Below are 12,800 nucleotides of genomic sequence, written 5' to 3'. Positions count from 1 at the left end.
CTTTTCCCAACCATTCACAGCAGTTCTCCGTTCTGTTGCAGGTGTGCACCATGTCGTCTAAAAGTCATCCTCCCCTCATGAAGAAGCACAGCCAGACGGACCTGATCAGCCGCCTGAAGAGCCGGAAGATCCTCGGGGTTGGCGGCGAGGACGATGACGGGGAAGTGCACCGCTCCAAGGTCGGGACGTTCGCACCAAAAGCCAGTTTATTAGGACGACCAACAGCTGCAACTAGAGATTATTCTGATAATCGGTTGAAAAAATAGGCACATTCTGCTGGTTTTTCCTTTAAGTGTTTTCTGTACTGTATTAGAAACACATCTGACTATTTTTGGATTAACCAATTAAAGAGGCAGTTTTATGTGAAATTTACATTTTTGAGCTTTACAAAAATATCAAAAACAAACTTGATGCCTTTATTCTTCCACGAATGTTTGAGGAAACCTTTAATTTCCATGGCAACCATTATTCAGCTGTGCAAAACGCCTGGTGGGACCGAGCCCCGCCTTAGCGGTCGAAGCTCCTCCCCCACTCAACTCCTTCAGACTAGCCAGCAGCAATTAGCAAACACCTGGTGGAACTGAGCTTCTATCTGCTGGTCTCATTATAGGAGCTACTTCTGAAACTCTGGTAAAAAAAAACGTTAAAGGGTTAATAGAGGACCCAGGTTGTGATGACTTCCTGAAGGCGGAGCTTCAGAAAGAGCAGGAGCTTCTTAAAGAGACAGAGGCCCAAATTCAAGGCATTCAGTTACAAGTTATATTTGATATATTTAATCTCATTTTGATAACAACTCAAGGTAACATATTTGCTGGATTGTGCTGTAAAATGACACTATAAGTCTGGAAATACTGGCTCTTAAAGAATTAGATAGCAAATATTGCCTAAAACCTCTGGGTGAAGCTAAAACTATACCACTTATTTACAAAGGTTTTTAATTTTTTTTTACCTTAAATGCAAAATAAATACAGCTCTGGAAAAAACTAAGAGCCCGCTGCACTAAACCCCATTAAACCTGCTGGTTTTTCCACCAAACACTGATCTTTCAACTCTTCTCCAGTTAAAACATTAGTGTTGTTGTTTCTAAATGAATAAAAATGTCTGCTAGTAGTAAGTAGTTCATAATGTTAATGCTTAATTGCTGCTTTGAGTTTATTGTTTCTATTACTCTTTTTGAGTTGAGTTTTTGAATTACCAAATCACCTGATCCGCCACCATCAACCCGATGAATCGTCTCGGCTCCTACAAACGGCTCCGCCATAAACGAAGCCGTTCAGTTAAACTGCCTTCAGTCCAGCAGTGCATAAAGAAAAATGCTGATATTAACCCACAGAGCAGCTCTGGACAGCCGCAGTGGGCTGTTGATTGGCTCGTCTGTCGTTCGCCTCTCGCGCTTCAGGGAATCTGGATCACGTAAAGCTGCAGCTCCGCTGAGACCGGACCGGCTCCCCCGGGAGGCCCGCTTCGTCTCGCGTGTTGGATTACTTCCTCTTCTCTTCATGTCTGTACTTATGGGCAACGCAAACCAAAACATAATGGCTCCCATGCTGGCTTGTCCAAACAGAGGAGGAACATTTCGATTTCATGCCGCAGCTGCAGGTTGTGGATCGTTTCTCTCCTTCCAAAGGACTCGAATATCGCAGATTTTATCATTTCTTATTCTGTTAAATGTAAGACGTCATGGCTGCGCGCGGCCGCAGCAGACAGCTCTGCTCTGAAATATTAATCAGGGAAGCGAGCGAAGGGAGCGGAGCAGAAGAGAGCAGGCATACGGTGGCAGCTGATGGCTTGTGATGAGATGTCAGCCCCCTTTCCTCAGCCCCGTTTGTTTTCTCTCTCAATGTTTTAGCGCGCAGCCTAACCCAGACATCTGTCACACAAATCTTTCAGCGAGCGCAGTTATGAAAACATTTAAATAAAATCACTTACAGCAGCATCTCTCCGTTTCTGACAGCCTCTGTGATTTGATTGGACTCTTCAGCACCGACTGGGCAAAACAAAACCAGCAGGGATTACCAGTAAACATGTGTTTTATGTGGAACGCACCGATCCACGTTTTTCAGTTTTGATACCGATATCTGAAGTTGGTCTCAGCCGATACAGAAAAACAGCAGAATTGATTTGAAGTGTTGATTTTTTTTTTTTACACACAGTCCAAAATTTACTGAATTACAAACTTATTTGATAACTCTACACCTGTAAAGCAGATTTAAATACACCAACAGCTTCTCTAGATGGTAAAATATATGAAAAAAAAAAACGTTAATTTATTTAGTCAGTCCGTTGGGAGCAGAACAGCCAAAAAACTGATAAAAACAGATTAATTACTTTGGTCGAACATGTAAGAATAAACTGCAACAAACCTTTTTGTCAAATGGTTCAGAAAATGAAATTAAATGTAAAATAAATAAAGCGTAGAGTTAGACTGAATAGATCTGCCCTCAGGCACTTTGTCACCAATACCTGATCAAGAATTTCTTTCAATATCGGTACCAATACAGATATTAATATTGATTAAAAAAAGTTCTAGTTTCAGTTATAACAAAACATTTTTCTCACGTTATGAGTGAAATAATCTGCCAGTGGAACTTTGTCATCAATATTAAGGACTTATTTACTTAAAACAAGCTGAAAAGTTACTTCTAATTTAGTTTCTTATTTCACGTGTGCTACAATATTTGCTCTAGAAACTAAACCAAACATGGTTAGACTGTGAGTTTTTGCAGTGTATTGTTTTGTCGTTGTGTGGAGAAAAGGCCTGTGGGGTCGAGTCTAAAAGTAAACCTGGCTGAAGTTACAGACTAAAGGAAACGGTTGGATTTAACCTTGTGGGGCCGTAAACAAAGGGGGGAAGTGCTGCCTGCTGACCGTCTCTTCCTGACTTCTTCACTGACATCAGCAGATCCTGTAACAAAGAGCTGAGGGGTTTTGGTTCTGTCGGATCGCCAGGTGCTGCCGTTTGTCCTGTCTTTTGTTACCAATGGCTCCGCTGACCCTAATGATGTGCTGCAGCTACAAACAAACCTGGAGTCGAGCCCTCATCACACTCCGTACCATAAATGTTTTGTGTGCACTCTTCAGCCGCGGCTGTTTGATGGGCACACAGGTGACAGCTGTCCAGCTGCCTAATGTGAAAACACGGCAGTGACTCACTTTCTGCTCTTTGGTACTTTATGTTCACCACAAACGGCTTTCAGATACTTTGGAAATGTTTGTCAGCTCTGCCTGTCGCAATAAATCAATTAACCGCATCGTAAATTAAACTGGGGTCAATAATTAGCATAATTTATCCTTTTTTTCTCTCTGCCAAACGCTGGATGTGAAAGTTTTCAGTCTGGTGATTTTTTGACTTCAGAGTCGATTTTCTTTGTTGTTTCTGTTTATTTATTTTGGGTATTTAAAATGACTTCAGTGTTGATGTTGGAATTTAAGGTTTATTGATCTTTGAAAATGTGTTTTAAGCCATCACTATCATATTACTTGAAAAAAGTCTCAAAATAACGATATTATTGAGTATCGCAATAACTTCTGGGACAATTTATTGTCCAGTGAAACTCTGCCATGACCTGCTCTGCACATCTAGACGTTACAGCTTTTGACTATATTCTTTGTGAAACAGTTTCAGCTCAGACTTGGAAAACATTTACCAAGTAGATTTGGTAAAAACCTACTTTTATTTGGTAAAAGGTCTACTCCAGTACCGACTAACCAATCAATCATTTAATACATTACCTATTCACCTCCGATCCGGACCAAAATCTCTGGTCCTCCTACCAACCTCTGTTTTATTGCTGTTTAAAAGCTTTAGAGGATGTGAAGCTTTGACTGTTTCTGAATTATTTTTACCCTCTGAGCCTCTGAAACCTGCCGGTTCTTCTCTGGATGTGAACAGGAGCCGTAATTAGGCCTGTTTGCGTCCCTTTCCTGTTTTTCTCTCACACCCCCAGCCGATCCAGAGCCATCAGTTAACTCTCAGGAGTATTCGTCATGGCGGTCATGAATATTTATGTGTTCCTGTCAAAAACAGCCTCTGGAGCAGGAAGCTGATTCACCTGGCCGCATGTTTGCAGCTGGTGCTCAGGGATCCACAAACAGGCGCGTCGGCTGCACAGCCAGGAAGGATGTAATGGTTTCTGACTCAAACTTTTCAGCTCCCTAATTTTTAGGTTTTGGCTCCAAGGGACTCCGTGTTTTAAAAGCTCCCATTCAAAGACGGCAGCAGCCGCGGGCGAACGTTTAGGAATAAACCGAAGGGAATCTGATGCTTTGTTGGATTCTTACTTGTTTGCAAATCTTTGAAAAACAGCTTCTTGTTCATCTAAAGTAATAACTATGTAGTCTCTATCAGGCCGGTCGCAATAAATCAGTTAATAGCATGATGGATTAAAACAAGATCAATAATTTACATTTGATTGATTCATAATTTTTCTCTTTTCTCTCTTTCTACCCAAAAAACTTAAAATGTCTGAGTTGTAGCATTAAATGTTAATTAGAAATTAAAGTTTATTTATCTTTAAGGATGTTTTTGCATTGTTATCATGACATTACCATTGAAAATGGTCTCAAAGCAACAATATTATCGTTTATCGCCATAACTTCAAAAACCTTATGACGGGCTCGGATGTGACGTTGATCCAAATTTAGATTTAAATTGTAACGTTTCTTCAGTGCACTGCAAAAACACAAAGTCTTACCGAGTATTTTGTTGTCGTTTCTAGTGCAGATATTTAAGACAAACTCACTTAAAAGTAACTTTTTAGCAACAAATATGAGCTGGTTTATATTATTATACTTACAAGTTCCATCGGCAGATTATTTCACCTCCAATAAAACATGTTTCCCATGTTTGTAGATTAATTTATCTGCCAGTGGAACAAAAGATTTTGATTAATATTAAGGAGTTATTTACTTAAAACAAGCTCCTATATCGTCCTGAAAGGTTACTTTTAAGTTATTTCAATTAATCATCTAGAAAAATTTAGTCTCTTTTCTTTGATATGTTTTTAAATTGTTTGTGTATAAAATATAGACATGAATTAAAATGCCATTTTTAGCTAAATCCTCTATTTTTGTTGCTCAGTTTGTTTTTCTGTGCACCTTTCATGCACCAGTGGACAGACGCGCTGCTCTGCTGCACATCGCATGTTGGTACGGTGACGATGAGGATCTTGGATTGTAAAACTCTCCTCCTGATGCCGGAGCTTTTCTTTCATTCACTCTGATGTTTTGCGGTTTTGTTGAACAGAAAGTTACTCTCCAGTTGATGCCGAAGCTCCCAGTAAACACGGCGAGCCAGAAAATGATTCATCACTTCTCTCCCGTTGTGTTCTTTGTGTATTTTTAGTTTCGGTAAAGCCGTCTGACTCCAACGCTGCTCCTCTTCACAGACGAGGCATTTCAGGATGAAGGGATCTAATTGATGTTGGAGACTCAGAAAAACGTTTTTTTTCCTCCTAAAGATTGTAAAAGTTTAAAGAAATAAACGAGTGGTAGGATTTAAGAAGGGCTGTTTGGGTAAAACTTGGCTGAGTTTTATTTTTAATTCTGACTTTTACTTTTTTGGGGGGAAGTTTATTTACCCCTTGCCCTTCTGCGTCTCAGTCTGAAAAGGAAAATCTAAATTTGTCGGTGCATTTCTGAGAACATAATTTCCAGTTACTTGAGGACAGAACTTCTGCTCTTTGCAGATAAAAAACAGAAATAACCTTTCAATGCTGAACATGCGGCTCTGCACACAGAAAACTCTGAAGTATTTAACAGAGGGAAGCTTAAAGGACATGCTGTTCATCTTAAACGGATTCTGAATTATCCAGTGAACATGTTTTCCTACGGGCTGATCAGAGATGCATCTGTTGGAGACGGTGAAACCAGTTTGAGTTTGTGAAGTTCTGACCTGTGGAAATGGATCTGTAAGCCATTCTGATTTCTCTCTTACAAATATCACAGAACTGATTTTCAAACTGATTATTCATGTGAATCCCCTAGCAGTGGTTACTCCACTCCTCCTTGTACTTGAGGAAACAGTTTGAATCTGATTTTTCAGGAAATTTCATTTTCTGGCTTCGTCTAAAAGGAAATGCTTGATGACCTTTGACTGAGCTTCCCTTTGAGTTTGGCAGCTTTCTGTTGGAGAGGCTTTATGGAACAAAATTAATGCCGTTTGTCAAATCTTTGTAAGGTTTTTGGCGCCACCACTGCAGCTGTTTGGTTTCTCATTCATGGTCTCTGAAGTTTCAGCTTTAGGAATTGTGTGTTTGTCTGTTTTCACGTTTTGTTACATTACAAACACTAATGTGTTTTACTGTCTGACAGTGTAGAGGATAAAATGTGGAAGGAAAAAGCAGTCATGTTTTTACAAATGTAAATCAGAAAAACTTGTAATTTCACCTGCAAAATCTAACAGAAACCTTTGACTGTTCCTCTTTGCAAACAGATTAAAAGTAATCAGATTGGATTGAATTAACATGCATGATCGATCATCTGTGATGGTCTCAAAGTACAGCTCAAACCTGCATAATTCACAGTAAACGTAAAATATAAAAACATATTTAGTTAAAAAAAAAGTATTCAAAACAATATTTTTACAATTTTGATGATGTAATATCAATTGCTTTAGTTATTTCCTGAAACGGTTCAATGATGATTTTAGTAATAAGGTCATTGATTGCACTGAATTTAATTAAAGGGTGTTAGAGTAAGAGGGGGTTAAATGACAATGACTTCTACTTATAAAATACTTCTACTTTCCAGTTATATTTTATATTTTATCACATAAAATACATTTTGTGCTGCAGTGTTTTGGTTTCTCTTCATCCACAACAGACTTCCTCCGGAAGTTTTATTATTTTTCCAGTTTTTAAAGTTTAATTTTCTTTTTTCTTTTGGCGTAGCAGCAGCCCTTGATTATTTATTAAGAATGCATTGTTATGACAAACAGGTCATTAAGGAGGTGAGGACTTTCTGAGTCTCCCATTAGCATAATAATCTGTTCTTCGTCTCCCCAAGGCTGATTTAAAGAGCCTCTTTTTAAGAACTGCGCAGCTTTCAGTACGGCTGCAGGGCGGTTTCCATCCCTGCTTGTCGAGGGTTATCGGATGCTAAATATCTGGCGAGATGGCAGGATTGTGACAACATTTCCCCTCTCGTAACTCATTTCCTTTTTTTCTTCCCCTGTTTGCTCACAGATTAGCCAGATGCTCGGAAACGAGTTGAAGTTTGCGGTGCGAGAGCCGATCGGGTTGAGGTGAGACTTGGAGTGCTCTCTGACTTCACAGCAGAGTTTAACTCGTCTTTGTTTCCAGTTGTTTGGAGACAGATTCATTACGGCATGTTTTTCTCTCCCAGGGTTTGGATTCTCATCTCCGCTGTGGGTTTCACACTAATGGCCATAACGGTAAGTGTTTAAAAGGATCCACGGTTAACAACAGACTTTGTTTGAGAAATATTTATTTTAGATGTAAAAACATTTAGTTTTTATACATTTTAGTAAAATTTTGTCACATGAACGTCGCCGTGTTTCACGCTGCAATGCATTCTGGGTAAATGACGTCTAATGGTCCAACTAGGCCAGCACCGTCCAGCCAAAGCAGCGATTAACATTGTTAAGCCTTTTCAAATTGAACTGGAGCGCATTGAAATCGATCAGAACGTAGAAATCAGAAGAGGTGATGAAGATGAGGAGGACCAAACAGAGGAAGAGGACAGAGTTGGCCGTAGGAGCTGCTGCTACCTTCATAAATGAAACAAAGAATGACACTTACCTCTGGATGTACTGTGTGAGCCGGTAAGTGCTTCTACAGCTCTGTGTCCGGTCCGATAACAGCTTTTTAGGGTCCGGTCTCCGGGCCCAGTGGCACCGTGCTACTGCCTCAGAGCTCTGTTGGCATTCAGAGAGCTTCCAATGCTCTGCTGGCAGCTAGGTTTAGGCGCTTTGTGGATAAAAACTGTCAGCACGGCATTTATTCTTAGCTTGTTAAAGTAACGATCATCTCCTAGAGCCTTTGTCAGTTTTACTCATACAAATGACTCCAAGTCTTCTGGAGAAAAATGTTGAGAGCACAGATTGGGTCTTTCGGAAGTTGTTTGGCTCCAGCTCGCTCCCACTGCGCTCTTCTTCTTTTTTTTCATGTGGCAAATTATCCAGATTCGTATGGGAAGATATCCGGGTCCAGATGCAGCGTGGCATTATCTAAAATTACACCAAACACAACATGACAAACAACTCGGGTAAAGTTAGCCTTCCAGAATGGACCTGATGATGTCATCAACCCAGCAGGTGACAACATGGCGACCACCATGGGTGAAAAATATAACAAAAGTTATAAATTTTTTAAGTAATTATGATTTTTGGTGTATCACAAACTGTAATTTTTTTGTTTATTGGGAAATTGCCACCTTTTTTAGTTCACCTTTTTAGCTTATTTTTGGTTCCTTTTATTGCGGAGTTATTATTTGGCCCCTTCATTAAAAATTTTGCGGTTATTTTAAAAAAATGGCAGATGCATTTTGCAAAAAATCAGACACAGTTCTCTCCAGATTCATCATCAGTGTATTACGGAGCGTTATCTGCACACACAACTCCCTCTTTGTCAGCCTCGCTATCAAATTCTCAATATCCTCAGTGTTCTGGGCATGAGCGGCGACACTGACTCACGACCCAGAAGACGTTGGGAAGCACAGAATGCCACTGTGTTGATATGACAGGACTGTGTTGAGCCTTTCTTTCCCCTCACAGGCTCTGGTGTTTCCCAACCAACTCTACGAGCTTGTTTTCGAGGAGGAGCTTTCCACAACGAGCATCTCTGTTCGCCTTTATGGAGCAGCGCTGCTCAGTAAGTTTCAAAATGTCCAAACTCACAAGAAACACACAGAAAGACACCAGATTTCCCATCATGCCCGGTGACTCTGAAGGCTTTCTCATTGTTGGCACTGTGTATCAGAGCTGGGCCGTAACAATTGGAAAAAATTTACTGTACTTTTTACTTTTACTTAAATAACTTTATTACGATGCATCGCTAGTTTTACTGGAGTAAAATTTCTGGATTCTCTGCCTGACTGCACTGCAAAAACACAAAATCTTTTTTTCTTTTTTTTTTGGTCTTGTTTCTAGTGCAAACATCTTAGTAAACTTGAAATTAGACAAACTAACATACAAGTAACTTTTCAGCAAGAGGTTTGTTTTAAGTAAATCTTTTAATATTGATGAAAATTACTAGGTCCATTGGCAGATTAATTAACTTATAACATGTGATAAAAACTTCTTATAAGCAAAATAATCTACCGATGGAACTGGCACTTTTTCATCAATATTAAGGAATTACTGACTTAAAACAAGCTGCTGAAAAGTTACTTGTCTCATTTCAAGTTTACTAAAAGATTTGCCCTAGAATCTAGACCAAAGGTATTTGGTAAGATTTAGTTTTTACAGTGTGTGAGTAAGTTCACTGAATGAAAAACAAGCTTGTTTTAACAAGAAACCAGGTTTTATTAGTTTCATAAGTTCTATATAGAAAAAAATTCATTTGGGAAAAAAAATTTTTTCTTTTGCCTGATGGCTTTTTTTTATATGAACTGTTTTAATTTTGAGCTTTTAAAATGCCAAAATTTCCACTTAATTTTTACATTTTGGTTCATGTTATGATTTAATTCTTAAAAATTAAATGATTAATTTGATCAGTTAGTCACTACTTGACTTTTCACCACATACTTTTTTACTCTTGAGTAATTTCTTGAACTTTAACTTCTTTTTGCTCAAGTGGTATAAAGTAGTGCTACTCTTACTTGAGTACAGTTTTTAGGTTCAGTGCCGCCTCTGCAGGCTTTTAACATTTATTTCTGCCGGTGCTATAAATACTCGTTGCTCAACTGCATGTGGCTTTCTTGCAATAATGTCTTCTAATGCATTCATTAGAACTGGCACACACTCCTCATTCAGACGTGACATAAAGAGCTCTCTTTCTGCTGGAAAAGTCTCTCCTTCGGGCCCCAAGCAGATGCTGCTTTAATCTGATACAGTTCAGTTCTCCAGGAAGGGAGACGGCTTCAGGCGTGGAGGAGAGAAATTCTCAGCAAAACTAACAGCCAATGCTCCAGTCGCCTCTTGTTTCAGTCGCTTCAGATGTCAAGTTTAAGTCCGGGGGGAACTTGGTGGGAAATGGCGGGACTGCTGAGGCGCAGACACAAGGAAATGCACTTTGTCTCATTTTTCGCTTTACTCTCAACCAGAGGTGTCAAATTAAGATCATGAATGCTCCTAATGAGCCGGATGTGCCAGAATGTATTGATAAGACCCATTAATAAACTCTTAAAATATCAGAAAATAGCTGCCTGCATTTTAGAAATGCTGTTTGTCATGAAATAAGGCGGAGGAAGCAGAGTAGCTGACTCCTGCTGGAGAGAGTTGGCAAAACTTCAACCCAACGTTTTTCTCAATTTTTGTGAAAAATTAGCAATAAACTTAAGTTATGCTTTAGCATAAAAACATCCTGGGATTTCCACAATCATGGTCTGGAGTCTAGAGGGCCACACAAACAGCTGCAGTGGGCCAGATTTGGCCCCCGGACCTTCAGTTTGACACATGTGATCCAAACTCTAAACGCCCCCTAGTGGTCCGCATGATGTGTTGCATGTAAACAACTGATTATCCGAATTACAGCAAAATTTAAAAAATAGAAATTCTCAAAGAAACGGAACAACTGGGATGTTGAGAATTAATAAATAATAATCATAAATAAATAATAATTAGTAAATGATGCATAAAATAATAATAAAATGAAATGGATAAATATTTATTTGTCGCAACATGAGCTGAAAGTGCGTCGTGTAAGCCTTGCTTACCAAAGTATTGTGGTTAGAAATGGTAATGCCAAGAGCCATTGTTTTTACTTGATAAAAAAAGATTTAATTAAGTACAATAGATAAATAGAAATTGATGGACAGCAGAGCAACTCAAGTTTTCTTTTCTTGTGCTTTTAAATCACAAATAGCCCTAAAATGTTGTTAATGCAGACAACACTTGGTAATGAAGAACAACTTGTTTTTTTATTTCCATGTGTTTGATCATTGGAAAGATTAAAATCTACGCTTTCGTAATCTGTGAATAACTCAAAATGCCCCGAGTCACATTTACCAAACAGCCTGGATGAACAAAGAAAACAATACGCGAGTTAAACATGTTTTAATTTCAGGTTGTATTCATTAAGATGTCGTGTTACTGGGGGGTTTTGTGTCAGGTGGTCCGTGAGTTTTTGCTAAATGTGTGAAACGCTGCTCTAAGCCCAATAAATCGAGGTTTATTTTTTATTCTGATGCTCTGTGCCAGTCGCTGACAGGCGACAGACACTGATTATAAATAAGCCAGGTAATTACGCTGTTTGTGCTTCGCCCTGCTCTCAGACTGTATTTTAGAGATGAGCAGCAATCATTTCGACGGCCCTAATTTGAGTCGAGGCTGTCAGTCAGGCGATTAAATGGCTCCATGAAGAAGCGATTAGAGGCCAGGGAGGGAGAAAAGGATGATTTATCTCACAAAGTTCTCACCTCTTCACAGCATTTTCCAGAATTTCATCACTTTAATCACTTTGTCCTACTTCAAACCCAGCAGGAAACATCCGCTGTAGTCCAACTTTAACATTTCTGGATTAAAAATAAGCGATGAACCGGCGAGAATCTTAACTCGTTTAAAAATCTCTGACCTCACAATTCCAGTTTTCGCTCATTTAATTTTCTCTTTCAGAAGTAAAATAGAACATTTTTCTGCTGCCATTCGATATTTAAAGCTGCACAATATCTTCATCACTGTATCAGATGCATTCATTAGAACTGGCAGCATCTGGAAGGATATTATATTTAATTGCAAGTCAGTAAAATATCTGCATTTCCATGGATTTCAATTCTCTCTCTCCATATGTGTTACCAGTGGTTGAAATGCTAACAAATGACAAATGAACTAATTAATTATCATTATTGGTTGTAATATTTTCAGATAGATGTAAATTAAAATGGACGTTGTTATAGCTAGCACTCCGAGAGCTACAAGAGCGATTATTTCTTTGTCTGTTTTGTAAAGCGCATGTGTCAAACCCGAGGCCCGGGGGCCAAATCTGGCCCGCCGTAGCTTTTTATGTGGTCCTCTGGACTCCAAATTACATCAATAATTCTCTCCAGTTTTTCACAAATCAGAAGGATAAATGAAATATTCAGGTTTAAAAATTATTATGATGACTTTTAAAAATTGAGGAAATAATTTTTAAACATTGAGGAAATTTTGGCATTTCCCCAAAACAAAACAAAACAACGTTGCATTCAAATCATCCAGATGCTTGTTTATGAGTGAGGAAAAAGCTGTGAGGTTAAATTTACCCATATCAACAATCAGAGCAATACCTTTAAATGAAAAACAGGAAGTCATGCAGGATGTGGTCGCTTACAGAAACGGTGTAGATTATGATTTCCAATAAATATTGTTTTTACCTCTTCGCTTCATTTCCTGACTAAAACTTGAACAGCCAGTAACGTCTCCCAAACTGAAGACTGTTTTTACATCATGACAGTTACATTTACTCAGTTTACTTAAGTGACTTTAAAAATAAAAAGACTTTTATGAGTATTTTTACTGCACTGCACTTTGTACTTGAGTTTTTATTATGACATTTTTTTGGATTCTTCAACTTCACTGAATGAAAACCGAACATGTTTTAACCGAACATCCATGAGACGCAGTCGCACACCTGCAGCTTTTAATTTCATAAACTGATTTGAAAAAAACAAAACGATTTTACCTAATTGTTTTTATTTATATG

General features: G+C 38.7%; 1 protein-coding gene across 2 annotated transcripts in view; it reads left to right on the top strand.

Annotated features, from left to right (window-relative positions):
* LOC103150260 (tumor protein p53-inducible protein 11) overlaps positions 1 to 12,800 on the top strand; it is a 51,747-nt gene that overhangs the window by 31,736 nt on the left and 7,211 nt on the right. The window contains exons 2-5 of one of the 2 annotated variants that reach the window (XM_007569801.2): positions 42 to 179; positions 7,185 to 7,243; positions 7,345 to 7,393; positions 8,735 to 8,831. In XM_007569801.2, the coding sequence (XP_007569863.1) occupies positions 51 to 179; positions 7,185 to 7,243; positions 7,345 to 7,393; positions 8,735 to 8,831 (334 nt within the window). In that variant the 5' untranslated portion in view covers positions 42 to 50. Of the gene's footprint in view, positions 1 to 41; positions 180 to 986; positions 1,600 to 7,184; positions 7,244 to 7,344; positions 7,394 to 8,734; positions 8,832 to 12,800 lie in introns of those variants that run through there. The other variant, XM_016680574.1, reaches the window with a different exon arrangement.

This window comes from Poecilia formosa, unplaced genomic scaffold (genome assembly GCF_000485575.1).
Source record: "Poecilia formosa unplaced genomic scaffold, Poecilia_formosa-5.1.2 Scaffold246, whole genome shotgun sequence".
NCBI classification, from domain to species: Eukaryota; Metazoa; Chordata; class Actinopteri; order Cyprinodontiformes; family Poeciliidae; genus Poecilia; species Poecilia formosa.
This window is presented reverse-complemented; position numbering and strand designations above follow the sequence as displayed.